This window comes from Hyaloscypha bicolor (assembly GCF_002865645.1).
Source record: "Hyaloscypha bicolor E unplaced genomic scaffold K444scaffold_52, whole genome shotgun sequence".
In the NCBI taxonomy this organism is placed as follows: domain Eukaryota; kingdom Fungi; phylum Ascomycota; class Leotiomycetes; order Helotiales; family Hyaloscyphaceae; genus Hyaloscypha; species Hyaloscypha bicolor.
Genome location: NW_020194554.1, coordinates 1,008,711 through 1,034,854, shown reverse-complemented (window position 1 = coordinate 1,034,854; position 26,144 = coordinate 1,008,711). Strand labels below are relative to the sequence as shown.

At 33.0% G+C, this 26,144-nt stretch overlaps 4 protein-coding genes and 1 non-coding gene across 5 annotated transcripts; 2 read left to right on the top strand and 3 right to left on the bottom strand.

Annotated features, from left to right (window-relative positions):
* Nucleotides 1-2: 2 nt before the first annotated feature.
* Nucleotides 3-1,471, bottom strand: K444DRAFT_584958 (uncharacterized protein; the record flags this gene model as incomplete). Its single annotated transcript, XM_024877896.1, has 6 exons — nucleotides 3-604; nucleotides 663-849; nucleotides 895-963; nucleotides 1,014-1,033; nucleotides 1,079-1,216; nucleotides 1,268-1,471. The coding sequence occupies 6 exons, from the start codon at nucleotides 1,469-1,471 to the stop codon at nucleotides 104-106; spliced, it is 1,119 nt and encodes a 372-aa protein (XP_024740174.1). The 3' UTR covers nucleotides 3-103.
* A 1,688-nt stretch (nucleotides 1,472-3,159) lies between these two features.
* On the bottom strand, nucleotides 3,160-3,717 carry K444DRAFT_492415 (uncharacterized protein; the record flags this gene model as incomplete). The annotated part of the gene is made up of 2 exons (XM_024873219.1): nucleotides 3,160-3,485; nucleotides 3,573-3,717. Coding segments are annotated over 2 exons (471 nt in total), but the record flags the coding sequence as incomplete, so codon positions are not given.
* A 514-nt stretch (nucleotides 3,718-4,231) lies between these two features.
* On the bottom strand, nucleotides 4,232-5,548 carry K444DRAFT_641541 (inositol 5-phosphatase-like protein; the record flags this gene model as incomplete). Its single annotated transcript, XM_024884632.1, has 1 exon — nucleotides 4,232-5,548. The coding sequence occupies one exon, from the start codon at nucleotides 5,546-5,548 to the stop codon at nucleotides 4,232-4,234; it is 1,317 nt and encodes a 438-aa protein (XP_024740172.1).
* A 1,591-nt stretch (nucleotides 5,549-7,139) lies between these two features.
* Nucleotides 7,140-8,187, top strand: K444DRAFT_523351 (carbon-nitrogen hydrolase; the record flags this gene model as incomplete). The annotated part of the gene is made up of 2 exons (XM_024874279.1): nucleotides 7,140-7,298; nucleotides 7,345-8,187. The coding sequence occupies 2 exons, from the start codon at nucleotides 7,140-7,142 to the stop codon at nucleotides 8,185-8,187; spliced, it is 1,002 nt and encodes a 333-aa protein (XP_024740171.1).
* Nucleotides 8,188-21,742: 13,555 nt separating this feature from the next.
* K444DRAFT_t12 lies at nucleotides 21,743-21,833 on the top strand. The gene has a single exon. It is a non-coding gene; the product is annotated as a tRNA-Gly (tRNA).
* Nucleotides 21,834-26,144: the final 4,311 nt, after the last annotated feature.

The window sequence follows — 26,144 nt, the reverse complement described above, 5'->3', positions numbered from 1 at the left end:
TTCGCTTCCTTTCCCATTACATCCCCAATTCGCCGGCAACCCGACCGAATCCTCCCAATCCGAAATGAAAGGTAGGTAAACAACCAACATCGCGTTCAGGAGTTCAGTTCTTCCACTCCACATGTTGCTTCTTCGGCACCTCCGGCGCCAACGGAAGCTCATCCTCACTCCCCATCTTACTCGTCTGCTTTCGCCCAAACCCATCTTCAACCCCACTATCACTCTCACTCTTCCTCCACACGGTCTGCGGGACTTGAACGCTCTCAACCGTAACATCGACTTCCTTCAAGGTCCTGATCCCCTCAAAGCTCTGTCTCTCCTCTGCCGCACCTCTCATCTTACTCACAGCGCTCGCATTCACGCCCGGCTGCAGACCAATTGCGGCCTTGGATTGGATATGAGAGGTGTGGAAATGAGAGTGGTTGTGCGAGGAGGAGTTTTGGACCACGAACTCGTTGTTGCGAGCTTCGACGGAGTTGCGCGCTATTTTTGTAATGAGGGAGGCCATGGACATTTCGATGTTGAGTTTTACCATGTAGGCGACAGGGTGGAATTGGATATATACGACTTGGTTTTTGAGGGACATGAGGCAGATGAGCATGAGCTGTGTGGGCGTTAGTCAGTTCGTATGATGAGGTGAGGGGACAAGGAGGAATACTGACATCCATTCCTATTGACAGCACCATCAACTTGGCGTTGAAGCCTACGAGTGGTGCGTATTTAGTCAGGCCGTGGCAGTTGACAAGTCGTTTCTTGACAGTGTGAAGGAAGAAGTAATTGAGTCCTGCGTCGACGATGAGGATGATTACTTTCGAGGTTCTGTCCCAGTACTTGTTGATTTCCACGAAGCTGTTCTGTTAGCCAAAACGTGAAGCTGGGGAAAGTGCCACTTACAGAGGAATGGGAGGAGGGACAAGATGAGCTGGGATCCAGATGACGAACACGGCAATGTTGATCATCGTGCTAGAAGTCAAGTTAGCAGTGTTACGACGCAATACTGTTGAGATACTCACATCACGAACGCAGTTCCCCACTGCTCCAGTCAACATTTGAGTCTCAATCGGAACTTGGGACTTACTTTGAGCCTTGAGATTAGTTGATGATCATCCACAACGACAGTGATTCTATTAATGATGATCTGCATGAGCAGTTGGACCTCGAACACCCAAAGGAAGAGAATGCTGAAGAAAAGGGGAACACTGTCGCTTAATGAGCTCTGGCTGCAGGGTATTGTGGGCTTGAGGGGAACTTGCCTCGGACTGAGGACTCCATCTAGGAAAAGCCATCCAATAATGCCAATGGCGAGGTTGGCAACGATCTCTCCCCAAACCATGAAGATGTAGACACTGCGAAGTGGCGATCGAATTGCTCTGGTTTGCTGGATGGCGTTCCAGACGCAGAGCACGCCAAACCCAAGTGTGAAGCCAGCAACGGTGGAGGCCAACTTAAAGTCACTGATGTTGCTGGCCATGATTTGGAACTGCGAGAGGTATTGGGCGATCTGCTAGCCGAGATTCTGGACTGGTATGGATTCTTATGGTTGGGAACCAAGAGTTGCACAATGTGGGTGTTTTCTTTGGAAGCTACCTGAGCTGGTCCAATTTCTCGACTGCGTGGAGACCGCATCACTAGATGGAAGCTTCAGAGCCATATAAGAGTCACCGTGAGATGAGAACCTGATCGCCACCACGAAGCCACAAACAAGAACATTGAATGTCAATCCCGCAAACATGAAGCCCCTTTCATATTCATGTTTCACCCCGAAGTATTTCATACTACGATCAATACCTTCTAATACTTCCTTCTTTTGCGGGGTTGCGTCGAGGACAAATACATATGAACTCTAGATGCCAATGGACCACACCATCACGGAGACTAACATCGATTGAGACGTTTTCAAAACAACCGACCTAGCACTACTGAGGGGACCCCGTCCTTGACCAGGAGTTGACCTCGTGGAGGCTGGGATCATTGCCTATGAAGGGTTTAGGAGGACGAGCCCCTTGCAGATAGACTGGAGCTATGCATGCAGAACGTGCAGAGGTGTCTGGGAGAGTATCTTGATATCGAAACAGGCCCGTTGTCAGGACCGGGCGGCAAGACATGCATCGTAAATACGGACTCCACTTTGGGAAGTTCGGAGATAGCTCTATTAACGACTAGATGGCAAGTGCCACAAAAAAGGGGCCAGTCCATCGTCGATCCCAAGGCACTGGCGTCTTTGAATGATTCGACATTTTCGGAAGATGCTAACCAAGTTGGAGACACGGCAGTGTTCTGGAGGATCCGTGCCGTGCCGTGTTTGAGACAACGTCAATGCAGGATGCAGATGTCTTGGATTATTCGAGGTTGGCTTGATGCGGGGAAGAGATCTGGGAATTGTTTCAAAAGTTGGGTTTGCCGGTTCCTAATAAATAGATCCCGAGGCAGGCGTCTTTGGAGGAGCTGACATCAACCGGCCACCTCGCTAAAAGAGGGGCACCAAATACCAATGCTTCAAGTCAAAGTTTGACACTTATCTCAACTCGGATGGGGAAGGACTTCATTTTATACAATGCAAGATGTTTAACAGGGGTGGCAGCGTGTGAATATACAATATTTCGATATAAAAGTTGGAGGGGAAACGATCGTCCAACTTTGACATGGAACATTGAAAAATGGTGTCACGTTTTGCGAGTTCCCCTATTTTTAGAACAGAAATACCAAACGTCTAGACCGTAGTTTTGGGATGAATATGATGCCGTGTTTGCTATTATTGGATTTCGTCTTGAAAAGTTAAACATGTGATTCTTCCTTCAATGTTCTGCTGCGTCATTGTTGTCGACTTCACGCTCTCTGGCCTGTTCCTGATCCTTGTCTTTCAAAATTCGACTTTGTCACCTTTTTCAGCTCTTTGATAAAGTCCACCAATTCTTTACGCCTCCCCTTTATTTCTAAGTCAGCTGCCTTTCTACCGTCAGCCACCTGAGACTCCATTGCATTTAGTGGCTCCTTATTCTCGATGACGCCTCCGGGATCTTCCTCATCATTCGTCTCATATTTCAGTTGGGAGAGGAAGTCCTGCCAGTCCTTCGGTATACCATCGATCTGCTCGACCTCGGCGATGGACGCAAGTACTTCACCGAGTAGGCGTGGCGTTCGGGTTTTCGTTGAGTAGCTTGGTCTCTCAGGTTCTGGGCAACATGAACACTCAGTGTCTCCATCCTGTGTGTGTTTAAAGTGACCCGTAAATCGAAATAGCGTGAGTGTTTCCCAGTTCTTGTGTGCTTCCTTGTGATCTTTATATTCACCAAGGTCGAATGAAGAGCCAGCGTTCTCCAACCAGTCGTCAATTGCAATATGGATGGGATAACAGCAAGTGCTGACTCCGAATAAACTACCTTGGAGTGCCAACCCCCAATCGTGCAGGAGCTGCTTTGATTCTAGAAGGGTGCTGAGATCCAGGATCTGTTCAACACAAGAGACGTGGTAGAAGCGATCAGGCTCTGCGATGTGTTTAGTCTGTATTCACGTATTCAAAGACAACTGTTCCAACTTACGTCTGTAGTATGATATTGGACTGCTTCTTTCACCGATGAGGTCCTTGAGATTAAGTCGGTACTCTGACTCGATGTTTGGCTTCTCCCACCGCTCTCGAGGGATACAAAACCGAGCTCGGCAGTGACTCTTCCAGGATTTTGTGAACTCTAGCACCAAAATGGAAGCACCAGATTGTAGCTATCTCTCGATATCTCTGCGGTCCAAGGCCACCAGATCGGGCTCGTCGTCACCGTCTTTGCTATTGTTCAACAGCTCGTGGTTTGCCACAAGTTCTTCCCTTGCAAGAGGCTCTCGCTCGTCTCTTTTGTGGCTCTGACAGACGGCTGTCTGAGCTTTCTAGGAGTCCATCATCGTGCTTTCGTTACTGTTCTCGGCTCTGGGGGCAAGGAGAGCCTCCAGCGAGCAAATATATCTTGCCTGTGCAGCGTCACCCGCGAACCCCCTCATTCTTGCTAGCGCAGCGAGCATCTCCCTCCTCTCCTTCATGGGGCAAGCCCGCAAAGTCCCATCTCGCTACGCTTGAAGAGAGGCAATCAGGAACCGCTTCCATGGAGACGTGTAATTCAAATCGACTTCACATGCGATTTCCTATCTGATTGACGCACTTAAAGTCACTCCTAGAGGCTACTGCACTATGAGATTTCCTTTTTAACGGTCGGAGTCAACGTCCCTCCCTACGCCTGACACAAGCTCACATCTCTACCATGGCTCTGATGGCAAAATAAGCTCCCACAACCCCAACCAAAACAGCCGCAGCCACAGTACCTCCCTCCTTGGTCGTCGTAAAGTACAATGCAAACCCAACCACCAATTCTAGCTGTCTCGCTCTCTCTCTCCTCCGCTTCCAATCAACATTAATCTCAAACGGCGGCTTAATCCTAGGATCATCTCCTTCCTCATCCTTAGGAGGTGGGATAGGCACTATCGGAACAGAGATCTCAAGCGTCACAGCCCTGTGATCTGACGTGGGGAATAGTGGGAGCGCAGTGTATTTGTGTGTAGTAATGGATAGCGAAGGCTGGGAGCGTGTAACCCATGTCGGAAGAGGCAGGTAAAGGATTCGATCGCACCAGCTTGGCCAGCGATGTCTAGCCCATGGCCATTTCTTCAACTTGTCATCGGGTGTCAGGAATGGCTCTTCGGAATTGTACTTGTAGGTTGGTGGAAACGCTATTTCGGCTTCGGTGAGACCGTGGAGGGTTCGTCCTGCAAATCGTTCTTGATTTAGTTGGTCGGATTCGAAGAGCGAGGAGAAGTGCAGTGAGGAGTCGGGCGGGTGATGTGGTTGCGGGAAGATGTCGATGTGGTCGGTTGGAGAAGGAGAGAGGACCGAGGTGCGATAGTTGAGATCTCCCGCCACGAAGAGGTGGGACGTGGGCTTGTAGATCGAGGCGTCGTGTGGAGAGATGGAGAGGAGGGGGCGTTCTTCTCCAGACAGAGATGCAGACCCTGTCTTGCGCTTGAATGTGGTGGAGGAGAAGACAAGGCCTCGAACTATGTTCTTCCAGTCTTCGTTTCTTCGTTGTAGCTCCCACTCCATCGCTGCGAGGTGTGCGGCGACGAAGGTCAACTCTGTTGAGGCTGACCCTTGGTGATATGTGAACCGTATAGCCACAGCGCCTTTGTTTCCCATCTCCCAAAGCCCTACTCCTACTCCCCCAGTCTCTATATCTTGTATGCGGGAGGGATCTTTGGCGAACACCATAATACCTGTCATGCCCAGATTCCGAGCTGCTATCGGAGCGTATGTTGGCCCATTGTCCGCCGCATTGGCGTACGTTCGGGAACCCTTTTGTACCGCATGATAAAATTTCTCGAAAAAGGGGACAAGGAATGATCCACCAATTAATGCTAGTGGTAGAGGAGCGATTTCTTGGAGGGAGAGGACGAGGAGGTCGGGCAGGTTGGTGGAGTGGAGGCCGGTGAAGAGCTGAGATGCGAAGGTTTCGGTGTCGATTGGCCGGAGACCGCAGTTGAAGGTTACGACATAAAGAGTTAGAGCAGCCATTTTTGGTCTGCCTGCCATTGTATCTCAAAGCATTGTTTGAAGAGCTGTGACACTTTGAGGTGTTGAAGATGCACGCGACGAGGCCCTGGGCTTGGCGACGTCAGAGCTGGGGAGGATTGGCGCAAACACGGGAAAATGTAAATGACCCACCTCCCCCGGGTGTCGATTGGGGGCTAGGGTGTTAACGACTTGTAATTGGCCACTTCAGGTCCTTAAAGACCTTGAATTAGATTTTTAATATAAGTATGGGCTAGTATATTATAAGGCTTATAATGTAATTACTAGTTTCTTAACTTATAATAAAAAGATTTCTTAAAATAGAGTTTTAATTAAAGAAATTTATACTAATTAATTACGTTCTAGTTTCTAAGCCCTATAAAGCCCTATAAATTAGGGGCTTACAAGGCTCTCATATCTAGTTTCAGGGACTTGTTTGTTAAATTTCTAGGCTTTCTTAAGCTTACTATTAGAAATATATTAACTTTTTAATTTCTTTAATTTGAAAAACTATTACTAATTTATATTTCACTAAAAAAAATTATATGTAAGTAGCCCTTGATTAGTGCTATAATGAAATAATGAAAGCAATAAATTCTATTAATCTCTCGTGAAGTAAATTAAATTTAAAGAGAGAGCTAGGTTTTCGGCATTCTTGGCCGATCACCTCTACTTTGACTTTGGGTTAGTGGCTAGTCTGCCCCCCAATCGGCACCCGGGGGGGTTCGTTTTACATTTTCCGGCGAATACGAGTACTACGGAGTACGAGTAAGCGAGAGTGCTTAGGGGTAGCATGGCAGACATTCCAGTTCCAGTTCATATACGCAGTGATTTCTTGTCCTAGAAGTTTGAGAACGTTGCGTGTCAAAAAATCAACGTTTTCAAAGACGATTTCCCTTTCTCTGCAAGCTGCCCGATCTCCTGTTCCGTGGAATTCGTCCTCATGAGGCTCCAAATTGAACACAGAGACAAGACTTACGCCTTAGTTTAGCTCTCAAATTGCAATTGGCAACGGACCTCAATTCCTCGAGCGCCCTACTAGAGATGCCCTTGTACGGTCCTAGAGAGATACATAAAAGAAAGTTGACAAGGAGTTGAGCCTGGATTTGGCGTATCAAGATGCATAATCCTAATTAGGATAGCTCCTGGAGCTGGCTGGATAGGGGTTTATTTGAGCATTTCTAATATTATATCTATAGAATAAAAGCTTGCTTACCCTTGTGAGAAGGAGTAATTAATCTATCTTAACTAGCTATATCTTTCTTTCATTGAAAGAATTAAAACGCATGTTGGCTGCTGATCGATCAGCCCACAAAAGTTTATAGGGTGTCCGACTCTCCACCTTCGGAATCTCTTCCGAAAATCGGCACCTTTGTTCCCATCGCGGGTCCTTGAATAAATATAGCTCCAATCCTTCTGTGAGTCTTTACTCTTTAACTTACATTTGGACGAGATTATACGAGATTCTACATATCAATCCGAAGATAACTGTCACTCGTTAGCAGACTTGCCTGTCACCTTATCGAAAAGATCAAAGTTGGTTTTGACCCAATAAATCCAGGTGTCTGTACTCGTTTCATCTCATTGCGCAGAGATGACAGACCAGAAAGTCAAAGTTGGAGCGATGCATGCAGCGCCAATTTACATGAAGAAGATAGAGACATTACAAAAGGTTGTTTCCTTGATCGAAGAGGCAGGCAAACAGAATGTGGAGCTGTTAGTTTTCCCTGAAGTTTTCGTCCCAGGATTTCCCGTGGGTACATTGCTTCCCTCATGAGACTCTCCTGACTCCTTGCCAGTACTTCCTCAACTCATACGCGCCACCAGCACAGGTATCAGCAATCATAGAGTATGGACGGCAATCGGTAGTGGTCAGTGCCTCGGGAGGAGATCTCGCGGGAGTGAGAGAGGTTTGCAAAGCAGCAAAAGTGGGAATAGTGCTTGGGGTCTCCCAGAGAGTCAAAGGAGGCCATCAGCTCTTTAACTCATTGGTATTCATAGACTCGGCTGGAACCTTATTGGGCACCCATAGAAAGCTGCAACCAACTTATGCCGAACGCTACATATGGTCTCAAGGCTCGGGGCACACGTTACGGACTTATGGATTCGACCGTAGTGAGAGCGAGGGCTTCACCGTGGGAGGCTTGTGCTGTTGGGAGAACACGATGAATCTGGCCCGCCAGTCGCTCATTGAATCCGGGCACCAAATCCTCGCAGCAGCATGGCCAGCACTGTCCACAACTGAAGGCTTCGAGGCCGTCGCAGACATCCAGATCGAAGCGCTAGCCAAGAACCACGCACTAACAGCTCAAGTCTTTGTCATCTGCGCATCCAACTACGTAGATGAGGCGTGTTTGGAATGGCTGGATAAGAACATAGGGCCGCAAACACATCTCGAGGTTGGAGGAGGCTGGTCAGCTATAGTGCATCCGTTTTGCAAGTTGATCGCGGGGCCTGTGAGGGGGAAGGAAGGGGGCGATCAAATCGTCACTTCGGAGGTGAATTTGAACGATTTGGATTTGGTCAAGGTTTATATTGATGCAAATGGACATTTTAAGAGACCTGAAATCTTGAAGATGCAGAAAGATTCGAAGCCGTTGTGGGAGGATGATGAGATTGCAGCTACTCCGGCTTTAAAGTAGGTCAACCTGTTACGTTCAACATTGTGAGGCATGCAGTTATGCAGAGATGGACGGAACTATTACTCGCTCGGCCGGCTCACTGCACTTCTCGCTTAGACAACTGGTTAAGTGGATTGCGTATGCTTTTGAGTTAGCTGAAGTTCTCAAGTCTAACTCTCAAATTGCAATTGGTAATTAAAATTCCATTTACCTCGGAGAATTTGATGATTCTCAAGGTCAGCATTTGGATTTTTTGAAGCGCTCTAGCCCAATGATAGAAACAAGCCAGATAATTCTAACGCTTCCATGGTCTATCGAGAAACTGAAATCATGTTTCATAAACTTAATTCTTCGCCAAAAGGAAAACCGCATTCCTGAATAAAGCTGCCACGGAAATTCTTTCAAATTGCAAGCCGTAACGTGTGACCATGTGGGCTACTATCTTCCTCCCTTGCGCACCGCGGTGGATGAAATACGGTCGTCATTTCATCTCATCAAACAGATTCGATGAACACGCAAGTCTGTCAGAAGTAAAGGGGTGAACACATCGGATTGAACTCTTGTAAGACGATCATATGTCACCTACCATTTCCTAGGAGACAGCGGGTTACTAAGGAAACTTCTAGGACTCCAATTGGCTATAATTAAAGAAGATAAAGCTAATTATACATTTGCTAGGTAACTGAGGCTTAGATAAATAAAAGAATTCTAGAAAAAAACAGAAAAACTATAACTATTAATACTTGCTTTATTTTTAGAAGAGAAAAAATATATTTAATTAAGTTATTTCTTAAAATAATAGTTTTAATTAATTTAGAAAAAAACCCAAATAAAAAGTATCTATTAATAATTCCTTAATTTATTAAAGTTTATTTATATTAATAAGTTAGTAATATTAATTATTATAAATAATGCAATTTATTATAATAATATATTTTAACCAATTTATTAAGACTTATTTAAATACCAGTTTCTATTATAATAAGTATTATAAAAGCCTTTTAATATAATAATATTGGAGTTGTTATTATATTAGAAGTATTATTCTTAAGAAGAGAAATATAATAAAATGAGTATAACGAAAAACGCTAACAAGAATCGACTTCTAATAAAGACCAACAAGTTTGGGGCTGTCGTATTTAGTATCATACTCAGACATGTTCCGAGAGTGCCCAAAAAGATGTGTTGGCGTTGTCCGAGCCAGCCGGCTATCCAGATGAATAGTGCCTCAGACATTTGACTAACCTGGATAAATTAACTCACGTCTGACTTTACCACTAAAGTTAGTTGTCGGTACTCGCAGCGAAAATGGCGAAATCAATGGCTGTGCTTCCGTTTCCCATAACCGGAAGTCCGTTAAACTGGGTGTCGTTTGAAAGTGCATTGACGACCCCGAGAAATAAACCAGCTTATTGGTTGCGGTGCCTTGGTAGACCCTAAACATATCCCAGGGACGGTGGTCCATACTCACTCCACCAGTATCGAGAGTACACTATCGTGACAGGAGATCATATGACATGGCCGTGCCCAGAATAGTAAGAGATTCGCTACTTGACCTGGGCACCTTTGCTCTGGAGTGTGTTCCTACTGGGGCGGGGACCAACTGGCGGGTACTGGGAAAACCTGTGCCCAACGAAAAACACGGATCCGTGTTCCTCCGTTTCGAACGGTTTGTCAAAGTACAACTCCTTCACGCCTGCAGCATCGCAAGCACAGTAGCCGAAGATGGATCTGAATATTCCAGAAGTCATGAATACATGCATTGCCAACTTGCGGACCCCTGTCAGCTGAACCTATGAAAGCAAGTCTTGTTATCTGACATAAAGCCCACGAAGCTTTGTCCGTTTCAATTTGGGCAGCGTCTCTATTGAAGCTACACGCTGCAACAGCCTTTCAAAATGCGGGTCGATTTCTCATTTTCTCCCATCAGGCCCTTACTGCGGCGATAATGACGTACTTCGAGGTCCTCTACTTGTCTGCCGAGCTGTAAAAGCTTTGCAGGCCAATAAAATCACTATCTTCTGCCACGTCTGCCTCATGTCGTCAATGTCTCTTTCCCCCTCGAATAAATCGAGGTTACTACCTCAGCCATGTCATAGGATCATTCTGCGTCTAAATGTATCCTATCCGAGAGGCTGACTGACAGTGACTTCGAAGATGCAAAAGAAGTGGCAAGTCCTTTGTGTGAGAACCCCATGTTACCAAGTTCATCACAAGCCAGGCTACAGCGTGCTGCAGTCAACAGTTGTTGAATATGTTGAACTTCTCGATCGGCAGACTGCTTGCAGCCAACGAGCATAACATTATATGAAATGTGGCAGTTGCAGACTGCCGGATAAAACTCCAGCCGTCACTAGCAAGACAGGAAAGCCTCTGCTCTGCATATTCACGCTCTGTCACCGGATCGAACGGCACCGCAAGCCACAGGACATTCACCTGCCGCAGGATCACTGTGGGCAACTTCGACTCCGTTCGACCGATCCCAATCAATTCATGACACGGAGTGAAGGATAATGCACACATGCCTGATGCGCCAAGTTAACACTCGGTCATGAGCGCGGGATCAGCAAAGCGGATAGCATCCGTGAGAAACGAGGAGGCACCCCTTGAGCAGCGCGTTCTGCATGCAGACTGCCATGTCTAAATCGAGGCTGTCAAATGAATCGACGGCGCCCCGCGGGACACTGCAAAGAGTGGACGGATGGCTTGGCTTGCCCGGCCTACCTGGAGCAAACAAAAACCAATACGACCAATTCATGGGGTACAGCCGATCCATGTGATGCCGTGAGACAGAGGGGAGGCATTCATGATCGTGCTATGCCAGCTCCACGCAGGCGCAGGCAGCCAGTTCTACGGCCGAGACTTCGCAACCGCCAAGGAACGCGTGTTCCACCTCGTCCCTGCTCCCGCTCCCCTACGGGCTCCAAAGCAGGGCTTATCGACGAGTAAAACAAAAGACAGACCGCTGCGAGATAATTAGCAGCGTACGACGAGGGATTGCCTAAACTACCTGCAAGGGTAAAAGCTAGGGAGAAGAATCGGGCAATCGAAGAATCCAGGGATCGGAAGTTGGGAGTTAAGATCCGAGAATCAAGAACCGAGAGTATCTGTAGTAAAAGAGAAGAGAGAACTGTGGAAGTTAGAAAGACACTCGGTTTTTATACTGGGACAACGGGCATGCAATGCTCCAATTACGCTAGCTACCAACTATCAATTGGCTCAAATAACCGAAGTCCTTACCAAAAGCACGACCCCACCAAAAGCACGTGAATTGACGAGATTTCCCGAAACTTCCAAAAATTAGTATTTAATAATTATCTAATAGATTATAATAAAACTGAAGCAATACGTAGTATTAATTGAGGACTCGATATTATTTCAATTAAAAAAGCTATTTAAAGTATTATGGTAAACTAATTATCTGTATGGCTATTTTCCTTGCTCCTACTACCATTAGTACTATCCCCTGATCTGGCAGAACTACATTAGATTATACGGGTAGTTCCACTGGTGCCTTTACCTTAGGGAGCACCTTTGTCCGATTTAATACTCTCGGAGCAGCCTTTTTTGCCTTCGGAATAGTATAATTTGGCTGCTTCTTTAGTATCTTTTTGGCCACCGTAGCTCGCTCCTTCTCCCCTTCCCCTCTTGCGGCCTTAGCCCCCCCTATAGCTTTCTTCTTCGCTTTCCTCTCTTTTTCTAGTTTATTTTTGAGGGCATTTGCGGCTCTCTTGATTTTTCTTTCCAATTTCGCCTCCTCCTTAGCTACTTTTAGTACTTTCTTTTATTCCTAATATTCCCTAGCCTTAATTACCTATATAGGAGAGTAGTAATTAATAATACCCTTATTTGGCTAGCTATAAAGATTCAAATAAACTCCTTATTAATCCTTCTTCTTCTAAAGGTTAATAGCCTTAAATAAGCCTCGGTTTTGGTATTATAGGCAAGCTATTTATATAGAGAGATATAAGGTAGTAATAAAGAGTTTCTTAACTTTATCTTTAGTTAGTTCTTTATTATATATAAGCTAAAATTAATAAATTACTTTTAAAGTCTTAAGTATATATAATTCCTGAGCCTTTTTATAAGGTATTTATTAGTAGGCAATAAGATAATAGAATGAATTAGTATATTATAAAACTATAGTATTAAATTTAGTATAGAACTAATCTCTGTCTCTCTTATAAGGTCCAGGGAAGCCCTCTCTAAATAGGAGGCCCCGAAAACATATATATAATTAGTAATTTATAAGCCTAATACTTATAATATAAATAGTAGTTAGTTATAATATTAAAGGGCCTTTAATCTCCCTAATTAATACCCGCAATATCCGAGATTTATTATATGCCCTTAAGTCACGTGCGACCCTGCATATATTATAACTATACCTCCTTTCTAGAATCTTGTTCCCAAGATTCATTAATCTATCCTAGTAAAATATTTAATTAATTATATATTTAACCGAGGTAAACTTCTAGTATCTTGGGAGATAGGTTTACTAATATAATCTGGGTAATAAATATAAAAATTATCTAATTAGATTAGGGCTAAGTAAGCAAGAAAGAAAAGTAATTATATCCTAGATATAGGAGCTAGCTAGTAATTGCAATTTCGTTTAGGGTCTAAGTATTCTAATTAACTTAATCTAAAATACTAAGATACTATTCTATAAAATTAATACTACTTATTAGATCTCGTATTAGAATAATCTAAATAGCTATATAGAAAGAATTTAATAAATATTTATATAAGAAACCCATATAAATATTTCTGAGGTTCTAGAGATTATTTATAAGCTTCTAGAAGTATATATTAATTAGTTATACTAATTTCCGATTAGGACTAGCTCGAAAACTAGTAATTAATTCAGGTAGTTCTCTATTTCTATAAAAGAATTTCTTTATATTACTATATATTTTCTTTCTTTCTAATAACTATATATATAATAACTTTTTCTATTATTACTTTCTAGCTTCTTCTTTTACTCTTCTCTAAGTTTTCTTTAATTATTTTTAATTAATTCTATAATATCTTTTTCTGGCTTTATTATTTATCTATATAATAATAAGTATAAAGATAATCTTATAGCCTTCTTTCCTATTACTAGTAAATACTTGAAATATTTCAAGTATTTACTTATTAATTTCTTTATCTTATATATTATAGTACCTAATAAGAAGAATTATAACTATTATAATAAGAGTTCTAAGTCTTATATATTAGTAAGTTCTTTAGCTTTAATATCTATTAAAGCTAATATGATTTCAGATTTCTTATTATTTATTAGAGGCTTACTAGTTCTAGGAAGATATTATTATAACTTTTAAGAAATTTCTTAAAGTATATCCTAAATAATATTATATTAATAAGAATAATACTATTAATTAGGTTTTTAAAAACTAGAAAAATACTAATAAGCTTCGGAATTCTTCTTTCTATTTTAATAAGACAAATAATAATATTATTTAAATTAGTATCCCGAAAATAAGTTTTTTCTAATATATTTAGGTACTTACTAATTTCTTAAAAAAATACTATAATATTTACCTTTAAAATATTAACCTTATTACTAAGCTTACTATAGAAATTACTAAGTAGTCTATTATTAGTACTTTAAATACTAATAATATAATATTTATAGTTATTCGGGACCTGATTTTAGAAGTTTAGGCTTTTTATAAAATATATATAACTATTATAAGTTTCTTATTTATTTCTCTTAATATTCTTAATACTAATATTATTATAGTATAACTATATCCTATTAAGAAATAAGCAAATTCCGGAAAATATTAGCTAATTCTTTACTAAGTCCTAAATAGGGCTAATATTTAATATTTTTGCTTTAGGAATTAGGAATTTATAGGAATTAGAATTTATTTATTTAAAATATCTATAACTAGTTTACCTATAATAAATCTTTCTTAATCCTAAACCTTTTTCTAATAATTTAAATATAATTCTTATAAGCCTTAATAAAATTCTGGAAAACCTTTATAAGTAAAAAAACTCTAGGAAAAAAGCGTTTTTATTATTATTCCGGGCCTTTTTTTAGCTATTTAGGTTTTCTCTTTCTTTTAAGTAGCTTTTTTCTTAGTAATCCAGAATTCTTTTTAATTTTAAGAAATTATTAAAAGATAGTTTCGGATTTTAAACTATAGTTTCGGTTATATAATTTTAGAAGTTTCTTAAAATTTTCGAGATTAGGAAAAGCAAATAACTAGGTATTATAATTTTTAGGCCAGGCTTTCTATTTAATTAAATATTATTACTTCTTATTTCTATTATTTTATTAATAATTAATAATAGCTTCTATTTCCTATTTTTATTCTTTATTATTATTTATTAATTCCGGAAGTTCTTTAAAAAAATATAAATATAGCTTCTAATTTTTTTTACTTATATATTTTTTAAGAAAAGAAATATAGAAAGTTAAATATAAATAATTATATATACTTAGTAGTTCTAACTTATATATTAAATTACTAATATATTTAAGAATCCTAAATAAACCTATAAATTTTAGCTTAAGCTTTCCTGCTTTAAGTTTAATATTCTTTATTAATAGTATTACTTAGGCTTTTTTAGAATAATATTTAGCTAACTAGTACCTATTATAATAGGTTTCTCGGTTATTTTATATATAATACTATAAATTCTTAAGCTTTCTTTATTCTACTTTAAGAATTTCTAGCCTTTTATATATAGCTAGTACCTCTCTTATAATTCTATTCTCAGGATTCTATAGAAATTAAAGATAGTATTTATAATATATATAGAAAAATATATTTTATAAAACCTAATATTTTAAGTTATTATATATAAATTCCGTAAAAAATAACTTTTTAAACTAGTTATTTTTTTTAGATATTATAATAATATCTCAGGTAATATTCTAGGGCCTAGTTTTGCCTTTTTATCTAATTATTTATTTAAGAATAGTAAGCTATACTTAAATACTATTTATATATTAAATAGAAATAAAAAGCAAACTAGAACTAGCTAGTAAATACCGTTTCTTAATTAGAAATAATTCTATTAGGGAAGCTAAAGATTAAGAAAATATTTTTTTATATAATCTTAGTAAGCTCCGGAAAGTTAATAGTTTTATAATATATAATATATCTTACTATTTTAGAATACTAGTTAATAACTATAAGAATTATATTAAAATTAGAACTTTTTACTAGGTTCTTATATAATAGTAGACCTATAATAAAATTTATAAAGATCTTATTTCAGGATCTCTCAGGCTATAGTAAATTACTAAATAGACTATATAGCAAATACTTCTTTACCTTAACTTTCTAGTAAATATTATATTCTTAATAATAATTATAAATATCTTCTTTTATATTCTCCTAATATTAAGATCTTCTAAGGAGCTTAAAAGTCTTCTTTATTTTATAATATTCTACTATTAGGTTATTATAATAAAGCTTTATAATTTCTTAATATAAAGCAGAATTATTAGATATAATAATTCTGGAATAGTATCTAAATAAGCCCGAATTATTTTTCTAGATTTCTTTTCTTTTAGTATCTTCCTTACTAAGCCTCTATTTTATAATATTCTAATATTAAGAATTATTTCTTTAAGCTACCTAAATAATATTTAGAAGGGATTTAGATAGAAGAACTAGTACTATAGCTCTTTTAGTAGCTATATATATTTATATATAGGAAATTAGATATTTATAATTATCTAATTTAAAAACTCGGGAAACCGAGAAATCTTTAGTTTTATTAAATAATATAATTATAGATATTCCTATTATCTTAGCTATAGTAGCAGAGCCTTTAAAACATTTCTCTATACCTTACTTTTTAACTAATTCTATAGTTAAGAGATCTATAAGATAATTTATTTACTTGTTTTATAATAAATATTTCTTTTTAGTTATTATAAATATAGCAAGTATTAAATAATACTTATTTTAAAGAAAGAACTCTTTAGATATTTATAAGAATCTCTAAATTGCAATTATAAAAGCTTTCTTTAGCTTATTTTAAAAGATTAGAAGCCAAGTTATATTAATAAGATCTTTTTTATAATTAGGTCTTTTACTAGATCTATTTACTAGATTTAAAGCGCCTCTATAATAAATAATATTAAAATTATATATTATAAGATATATTATCTAATATATTTAATAGCTTTCTGGATATTTTATTTCTATAAAATATTAGAAGTTATTATAGTTTATAATAACCTTAATTATAAACCTGAACTCTTTAAAATAATAATACTAATACTTAAAGGCTTTAATAATTACAAATAGCTTTCTATTATAAGTACTATAATTATATTTAGCTCTAGAGAGTTTCCGGAACTAGAATACTATTAGATATTAGTATTTTTTCGGGCTATTACTAGAATTAATTTATTATAAAATAGTACTAGTAATTATAAATTTTAATATATTAGTTTTAATATGAATTTTCTTAGAAAAGTTAAAATAGACTAGGATAGGTATTATAGTAAAAGCTTTTTTTAAAGTCTTAAAACTTTTAGTTACTTTATTTATTTATATAAAGAAACCAGATTTCCGGTTCTTTTCTATTTCTTTTAAAAGATCTATTAAGCCTATAATTACCGGAAAGTAATAGTAAATAAACCTATAATAAAAATTAGTAAATTCAAGAAATACTTAAATATTATAAAATAATTCTAGTTCTGGCTATTTAATAATACTATAGACTTATTTAGAATTCATATAAATATTTTCTATTCTAATAAAAAAGCCCAAAAATTCGATTTCCTTAATATTAAACTTATATTTACTAAGTTTATAAAACAGGTTATTTTTATATAGCCTAATAAGTATCTAGTAAATATAATTATAATATTTATCTTTATTTCGGGAATAAATAAGGATATTATCTAAATAAATAACTATAAAATAATCCAGAAGTTCTATAAATATAGTATTAATATATACTTAAAATATAACTAGTATATTAGCTAGCCCAAAAGGTATTATAAGATATTTAAAATAGCTATAATAGGTCCTAAAAGCTATCTTCTACTTATATTCTTTACGAATTCTTATCTAATAATATATATTTTTGAGATCTAGCTTTATAAAAATCTTGGCTTTTTAGAGCTAGTTAAGAGTCTTATTAATAAGAGGAAGCGGATACTAATTCTTAATTATAACTTAATTAAGTTTATAATAATTAATATAAAGATATAGCTCTTTATTCGTTTTAGAAATAAAAAGAATAAGTACTTTTACTAGGCTTTTACTAGGCCTTATCTAATATTTATAAAATATATCTTATAAATATAAATATAATACTTCTAGTTAGATCTCTAATAGATTATATAAAGGCCTATACGGGACCATATTATCTATATTAATAGAGTATTTAATACTACTAAAATTAGGAAGTTCCAAAGCTTTATTAGAATTAAAAACCTCTAAGAAGTTTTTATATTTATTATTCCGGAAATAAATAAGTACTTCTAAGGCTTCTTTCTAAAAGATATTAATTTACTATATTAAAAACTTCTATTTAGTATTACTAGAACTATATAATAAAGTAAAGATCTAGTAGCTATTATAAATATATAAAGCCTATTATCTAGGATAATTATATTTGCCTTTAGTTAAGAATAAGACTTAAGATACTAGCTTAGGATACCGGTTAAGCTTCTTACTAAACTCTTTTAGTATTAGGATCTTAATATTATTAGGCTATATAGGTATATATATCTATTATTTCTTAATATAGTTTATATATTATATAAGAATTACTTTATAAAATTCTATACTAAAAATAAGGCTATAAGAGCTAATATTTTTATACTTATAAAACCGGAGCTTAAAAGAATATATTTTATTATAATTATCTATAATAAATACTTTAAGATTATAGGCTTAATAGACTTTAAATCTATTTTTATAAAAGATTATAAATTCTTAATTATATTTAGCTAAGGTAATAAAGTTCTAGCTTTAAACCTAATTATTATTAAGGAAGTTATAATCTAATCTAATATTACTAAGTTTACTATATATTTCCGAGGTATTTATTTCTAGCTATATTAATCTTATTTAAATAATTATATAAAGTAATATATCTTTTTTATTATAGCTAAAATTATTAATATTTAAGATTTAGCCTTTTCTTTTTCCTATTTCTTAGGAAAGTCTTTTCTAAAATACTTTTTTATAATAATAGTATTAATCTGCTTTTATAAATACCTTAACTCTTTTATGGTTTTAGCCTTATTAGGGTTTTACTAAGCCTATTTAATATATTTAGAATACTTCGCATTTCCTAAAAAGTATTCTTTTTATTTATAAGTCTAATAAACTATACCTAAAATAGAACTAGTACTTTATTAAGGCCTTAAAAAAGCCAAAGTACTATCTAAGAGTTTCTTATATAATTTTCGGAACTTATTCTTCCTTTTTTAATAGCCTTATAAATTAGAATTTACTAAGTCAGAATTCTTAGGGGCAGAATTACTCTTACTAGACTTTTCTATCTTTGCCTTCTTTAATTTGAGATAAGTAATATATTCTGTTTTCTAAGCTTTCTTAAGTTACTCGGAAATAGATATTACCTTATTTCCTGAGAAAATAGATATAAGTATCTAATAAATCTTATAATTAGATAAAGTAGTATTAAGAGTCCGGATCCGGTTCCTTTTAGGATATAGGTCCTAATTAACTTTAAGACTAATTATCTAAATATATAACTCGGTAACTATCTTATTATTCTTCTAATAAAGATCTCGGAGCTTTTTAAAGGTATCTTATTAACGGGTTTGAGGTACTTGAAGTATATTAGCTAAGTAAGCCTTAAATTACTTCTAATAAACCTTATATAATAGTAAGCTTTACTTTATTATAGCCTCTTAAGTATTATAAGATTTATTTCTAAGGGTACTTATAATAGAGTTAACTCTAGAAAAGTATCTATTATAAGTTTAAGGTTAGGTCCTAAAGACTACTTTCTAGGAAAACATAAATATTCTCTATTTCTTAAGAGACTTTTTATAATATAAATCAGGTATCCGGACCTTAAAAAGCTTCTCTTAATCCAAATATATTTTTAGGATATTATATAATAGCTCCTAATAAATAGTATCGAGATTACTTTTAAAGCTTATTATATTAGGAAAAAAGATAAGTTCTAATCCTATTTCAGGAAATTCCCTAATAGGAATTACTAAGGAAAATAAGATAAACTTATAAATAAAGTTTCTATAAGATATAATAAACCATAAGATATCCCTAAGGGCACTCTTATATTACTCTAATTATAGGATATATTAGTTAATTATATTTATTAATTCTTGCTTTTATTAGAATGCTTTAATATTAGTATATAATCTTTATTCTATAGCTTAGGTAATAGTAACTTGGGTATTAATCTCGGTATCTTAATTATTACCGGGATTATTTCTGTTATTATTACTGGCTCTTAGAGGCTCCTGAGGGGCCCTATTAAAAGTATTAGATAAGCCTTTACTATTACCTATATTAGGGTTAATCTAGTTAATTTCTTCTATAAGAATAGCTCTAGTAAGAAATTATATATTTTATAGATTTCGAGATATAATTACTTATTAAACTACTTCCTTTAAGGGTAGAGAGATTAGCTTATAAGGTATTTATTAGTAAGTAATAAGATAATAGAATAAATTAGTATATTATAAAACTATAATATTAAATTTAGTATAGAACTAATCTCTATCTCTCCTATAAGGTCCAGAGAAGCCCTCTCTAAATAGGAGGCCCCGAAAACATATATATAATTAGTAATTTATAAGCCTAATACTTATAATATAAATAGTAGTTAGTTATAATATTAAAGGGCCTTTAATTTCCCTAATTAATACCTATAATATCCGAGGTTTATTATATGCCCTTAAGTTATATATAACCCTATATATATTATACTTTTTAGATAAAGAAAATATAAGACAAGTAATAGTTTTAATAATTATACTTCTATTTATTAGCCAGATATTCGATTTATAAAAAGTAAATTAAATATTTTCCTTAATAAAAGCTTTATTAAATATAATCTTAAATCTCGGCTAAAAAAGCCCTTTTATTATTCTAATAATTTCTATTATTTCGTTTATTAGCTTATTAATTTTAATAAAGTAATATATTAAAAGAGGTTAGAAAAGGCCTATATTAAGAAATTAAAAGTAATAGGTTATATAAGATAATAAAATCAGGAGAATTATATTATATTAATTAGCCTAATTAATAAATATTATATTAATATAGCTTAAATATCTATTTATAATTAAAAGATGCTTTTGAATTATATATTTGAGTTTAGTATAATATTTAAAGATTTTTTAAAGCTATATTAGCCTAATTATATTATTAGACTATTTATTATTTAAAATTATAAAATATGCTTTCAAATCTATTTTTATTTTATTAATTTATATACTTATTAAATTGCCCGATTTGTCTTTATATATTAGAAATAATAGTATTTATTTTCTAATTATAGATATATAAGCTAAAATACTAATAAACTCCCGGCTTTTATTTTACTTAGCCTTTATAATTCTCCCTAAATATAAAGCTTTTTATATTATTATTTTCTTTAAGAAATATTCAAATTCTATTAAGAATTCCTTTTTATTGAAATTATATATATTTTCGGCTATAATTCTGTATTTTTTAATAACTATTATAAGCTAAAGAGCCAGATATATATTAGTAAGTATTTAAGTAATAAATATATAAAATAATATTAGAAAATAGCTTATAATACTAAAAAAAAAAAAATATTAGAATATATTTAGTACTAGCTTATAAATTATTAATATTATAAAGGTAAAGGCTTTTTAGCCTAATATTATAGTACTTAATAAAATGGCCTACCTAGTTCTTTTCTATTTCTGCTTTCCTGATTTTCTTTATAAGATTCTTAATAATATAACTAGTAGGCGGTATTTCCTGATCTATAAGGTAATTAATTTAATAAATTAGAACTTCTTCTTACTTAATAGTAAGGTATTAGTACTAAAATAAGTTAGCTTACTATTAAGTCTTTATAAGGCCCCGAATATATTAAGAAATAGCAGAATGCAAGTATTTATAATACTTAGCTGCCTTATTATAATCAGTGAACTTTCCTCTTTGAATTATACTAATTGCCTTCGTAATCCGAGCTGATTTGTCGATTCTAGCCATAGTTTTGGTACTGGTGGTGGGACGCGATTTAGCGTGTTTTTGGTCGGGTCGTGCTTTTGATAGGGAGTTCGGTTAGTTAGTGCCTCTGCCCGCCCACGGTCGCAAAGGGCAGAAGCAAAAAGCAGGCAGTAGTTACAGGAAGGAGAATCTCTTAAACGCGAAAAAGTTATCTTCTAAGAGTTAGAGCAATTACTCCAAGTCAAGACTAAATTTGAAGATGTGATTTTTGTCTTTAAAGGTGGAAGATTCCAGATGTACAAGTTCTGCTTCCAGCAGTTGTGTTCTATCACGTGATCATCGCCTGCTTTTCTCACAAGGCATATGTTCTTAAATAAGCGATTTCCGCACATCTCGAGCGGTGGCCTCCTTCCGCCGGTCCCCAACCCCCGACCCCAGCGTTTGTGGTTTAGTGGTAAAATCCATCGTTGCCAGGGCAGAAATGTCAGCAGTTTCGATGGGCCCCGGGTTCGATTCCCGGCGAACGCAGTCAATTGAGGATTAGAATTTCTTTTTGCGTTTTCTTTTACTCCATACTATCTCTTCATTTATCCTTCAAACCCCGAAATACCGGGCACCACATTTTGAAGCAAAATTTAAGCGAGGTGTATAGTGGTAGTTTCGGTCGCTGATTAGAGCAAGCCTTTCCTCTATAAAGGCAGACGGCATTAAAATTCGTCCAATTCGCTAAGCGAGCGCAGGCGCAATCCTGACCCTCGCAATAAGAATTTCTTGTAATTCCGTATTATATTTAATAATCGCAAATATTCTATAAAAGTTATTTCTGCTTCCTTTCTATCTCGCAAAACTATTTTACCCGTTCGTACCTTCCACTAGTTTCCACTGGTGGTTCGTGAAAGCGACTGGGCCAAATCACGTGACCCACAGAATCATTCTTACCCTACCATTTTTGTATGTAGTTTACATAGTAATTCAGTTGCGCAATCATGTCTGATCACGTCTCAAAAATTGCCCAGGCTGCAGTGGCATCCAGCCCACCAAGTGTACCAAAACCAGATCTCTCTGGAGCTCTCCAATTTCTAAGGGAGCACCTATACACTGTGATTTCCGAGGTTGCCAAAGCCCATTTCATTAATAGACGTACTCTTACGAATTACTAGAAAGAACGGAATAAGAGTATAATAAAGGAAAATAGTAGAAAAAACAAGATCCTAAATAAAGAGCAAATTTAGACTATTTTCTTTTATATTAAAAATTAAATATATATAGAGTTTTCTATATCTTATAAAATAATTCAGGATATAATTAGATATATTATTAACTAAGAGAACTCTTTCTAATTAATATCTAGTTTTAGGTAAATATATAATTTCCTTAAAAATCTTTTTCTAATATATAAGATATAAATAAGGCTATTAGAACTCAAATATATAATTATATAATAATTATTAAATACTATATATATAGTAAAGAATAATTCATTAAGTTCTCTATTTAAAACTAGCTAAGTAAGGTAAAGCCTTACTTATATATATATATATAATATTTTATTATATATTTATTATATAATATATTTGCTCTAATATACTAATTATAATATTCTTATTATAAAATTAATATATTTATATATAATCTATAATATCTTTAAAAGAAAAGTAAATAAAAAGTACTAAATATATATTATTATATTTTATAAAAGTATTATAGCTATTTAATATTTCTTAATAATTTTTAGTTCTAGTTAAACTATAGACCTTAATAGTATTTTTATAAATAATAAGAAATATATTATTATAGCCTAGAATTATATTATTACTAATAATAATAAAAATCTATTATATTTAAATATAGAAATAAAATAGAACTAAAATTAGAAATTAGTATAAAATATATAATTATATATTAGAAATAATTACTTAATATAGGAAATAAATACTAAACTTGAAATTATTAACTTATAATAAAAGAAAGTTAGTAATATATATCTTCTTATATTAAACTATTTACTAAAAAACCATATATAGTAATATAACCGGAAATCGGAAATATATTAGTATTCGGGAACTAAGAACTATTATTACTAGCTTAAGCTATAATTATTATTAATCTTATTTTAGAGCCTATATAAATAGCTAGAAATTATAATATTTATTATATAACTAAAGAAATTAGACTAGTATTATGTATTTCCTAATTATTAGAAATTATAATAATTTCCTTAGAAGTTTATTATTTCTTTAATAATTAGAGAATTTCCTTATTAGAAATAAAGTCGAAATAGAATATATTTCCTATTAGAACTAATATACTATTCTTAATCTTTCTAATATAGTTTGCCTTAATTGCTTTCTTTAGATATAATTAGTTTTTCTATTCTTTTTTTTTAATATTTTTTTAAATATATAATAATAAGAATTTATTATATTTAATAATTAGGATTTATTAATTACTAGCTTAGAAATTTACTATTATAGAATCTTATAAAACTTCGGGATTATTTAGAGCTTCGGGATTCTATAGAACTTTAAATAGATTTTTAAATAATTTCTAAATATAAAGCTATTCTTATAATTATAATAATATATAAAGCTTATTATTATTTAGTATTATAATATAAAGCTTCTAGTAATATTACTTGAAAAAATAAAGAAATATATTAAATACTAGACTTTTTTTATATATATTAGTTCTATTAAATAATTTTTAAATTCTAATATATATTATTTTATATATATAAGATTAGATTTCGAGATAGAAATAATAAAATAAAAATAATTATTATATTTATATTCTAGAAAAAATAGTTATAGTTTCTTAAAATTCTTTTTGAAATTCTTTTTAATAATATTTTATATAAAGTAATAAGCAAATTATATAAAATATATTATATTATAAAATATTAATTTACTTTATTATAACTAGAAATATAGTTTATTTATAAGTCTAACTAATTTTTATATATTATAAAATAGTTCAATATCTATTATAATTATCTGAAATACTAATATTTCCGAATCTATAATTATTTTTAGAACTAATATTAGAATAAATTCGGAATTTAAGCTTATTTTTAGAATCTGGAAATCTGTATTTATTTTTAGAACTAATATTAAACTAGTTTCGGAATATATCTTAGTTAGGACTAATATCGGAATTAAATTAGAAATCGGAACTATTTCTAAAAAAAAGGTTATTAGAATTATAAGTTATATTATTAATACTTTTAAACTAGTTTTTTTTGATTTCTTTAAATCTAATCTAAAGTTTTTTTTCAGAGTTCCTAATTCTTATATTAGATTTTTAATAGAAATATATATAGCCTATATAAAATAACTATTATTACTTTCTTTAATATATTTATTAATTTTCTCTTATCTTAGTAACTTCTTTTCTCTAACTAGATTATAAATCTTATAATACTAATATTATTATAAAACTATTTATTATTTAGAATCTAATTAGAAATAAAGAAATTCTTTCTAGAATTCCTTATTAATTCTTTATAACTTTTAAAGCAGGCTTATTCTAGCTAACTAAAAAGCCGGCCTCTTAATCTAATAAAGTTATATAGGTATACTAGAAGTTAGATATAGAATTCTAGATTATTTAAAAATAGAACCGAAAGTTATAAGAAGGAATTCAGACTTCCCTTAATTAGAAAGCTAGGAAGCTTATTAGAAAGATTAGAATTCTTATTATAGAACTTAAAAAGCTTATTAGAAGTACTAGTAATCTTATATAAGAACCTGGAATTCCTAGTATTCTTATATAGGAACTTGGGAAATATATTTGAATTATTAGTATTTCTATATAGGAATTTGAAAAGTATATTCGGATTATTAGAATTCCTATATAGAAACTTAAGAAATATATTCGAACTATTAGTATTTCTGTTTAAATTATTAATACTTTATTATATTATCTTCGGGATTTACTTAAAGTTATTAGGAACTAGTTTCGGAATCTTTATTATTAAAAAAAAGTTTAGAATTTATTTAATATTATTATAATAGAAATATTTAAGTAATTAGAAGCTTATTATTATTACAAATAAAGAATAAATATAAAATAGAATTATAATATATATTAAATATATTTTAATTAGGCTTATTATAGTTTTTAATATTACTTATATTAAGTTTATTACTAATTTCTTTCTTAATTATAAATAGCTAGTATTTTATATATATATTAGGAAAAGTATTTAGTATTTAGTAAATATTAAATATTATAAAAACTTCTAGAAAAAAGATTTCGAAAAAAGGTCTAATAATATTTCTAGTAATATTATAAGATAATTAAAAGTTAAAGTTATTAGAAATATAAAAAAATTAATAAAAAAATTAATAAAAAAATTAATAAAAAAATTAATTTATAAATAAGCCAAATAAATATTATAAAAATAAATAATAAAGTAATACTAAAATTATTAAATAAATATAAAAGGAAATATTAGTAAATTGTTTCTAATACTTTAGAACTAAAAGAACTAAAAAAGAACTCTTATAATTATTAATTAGCTCTTTTATATTTTCTAAAAGCTTAACTAGAAACTATTTATTATAAACTAATAAATAGCTCTTATATTATATAAGATATTTTATAGATATCTTATTACTATATCTTATAATATATTTATTTATAAGATATTTTAGCTTATAGAACTTCTATTTATTAGTATTTCCTATAATTTCTTTTATTAGTTCTTAAATATTTAATTTGGGTTTTCTAAATAAATCCTCTTTTTTAGAAGCTAGCTAGAGATATATAATAGAGATTATATAATAAATCTTTTAAGAAAATAAAAGATCTAGCTTATATATAAGATAGCTAATCTTT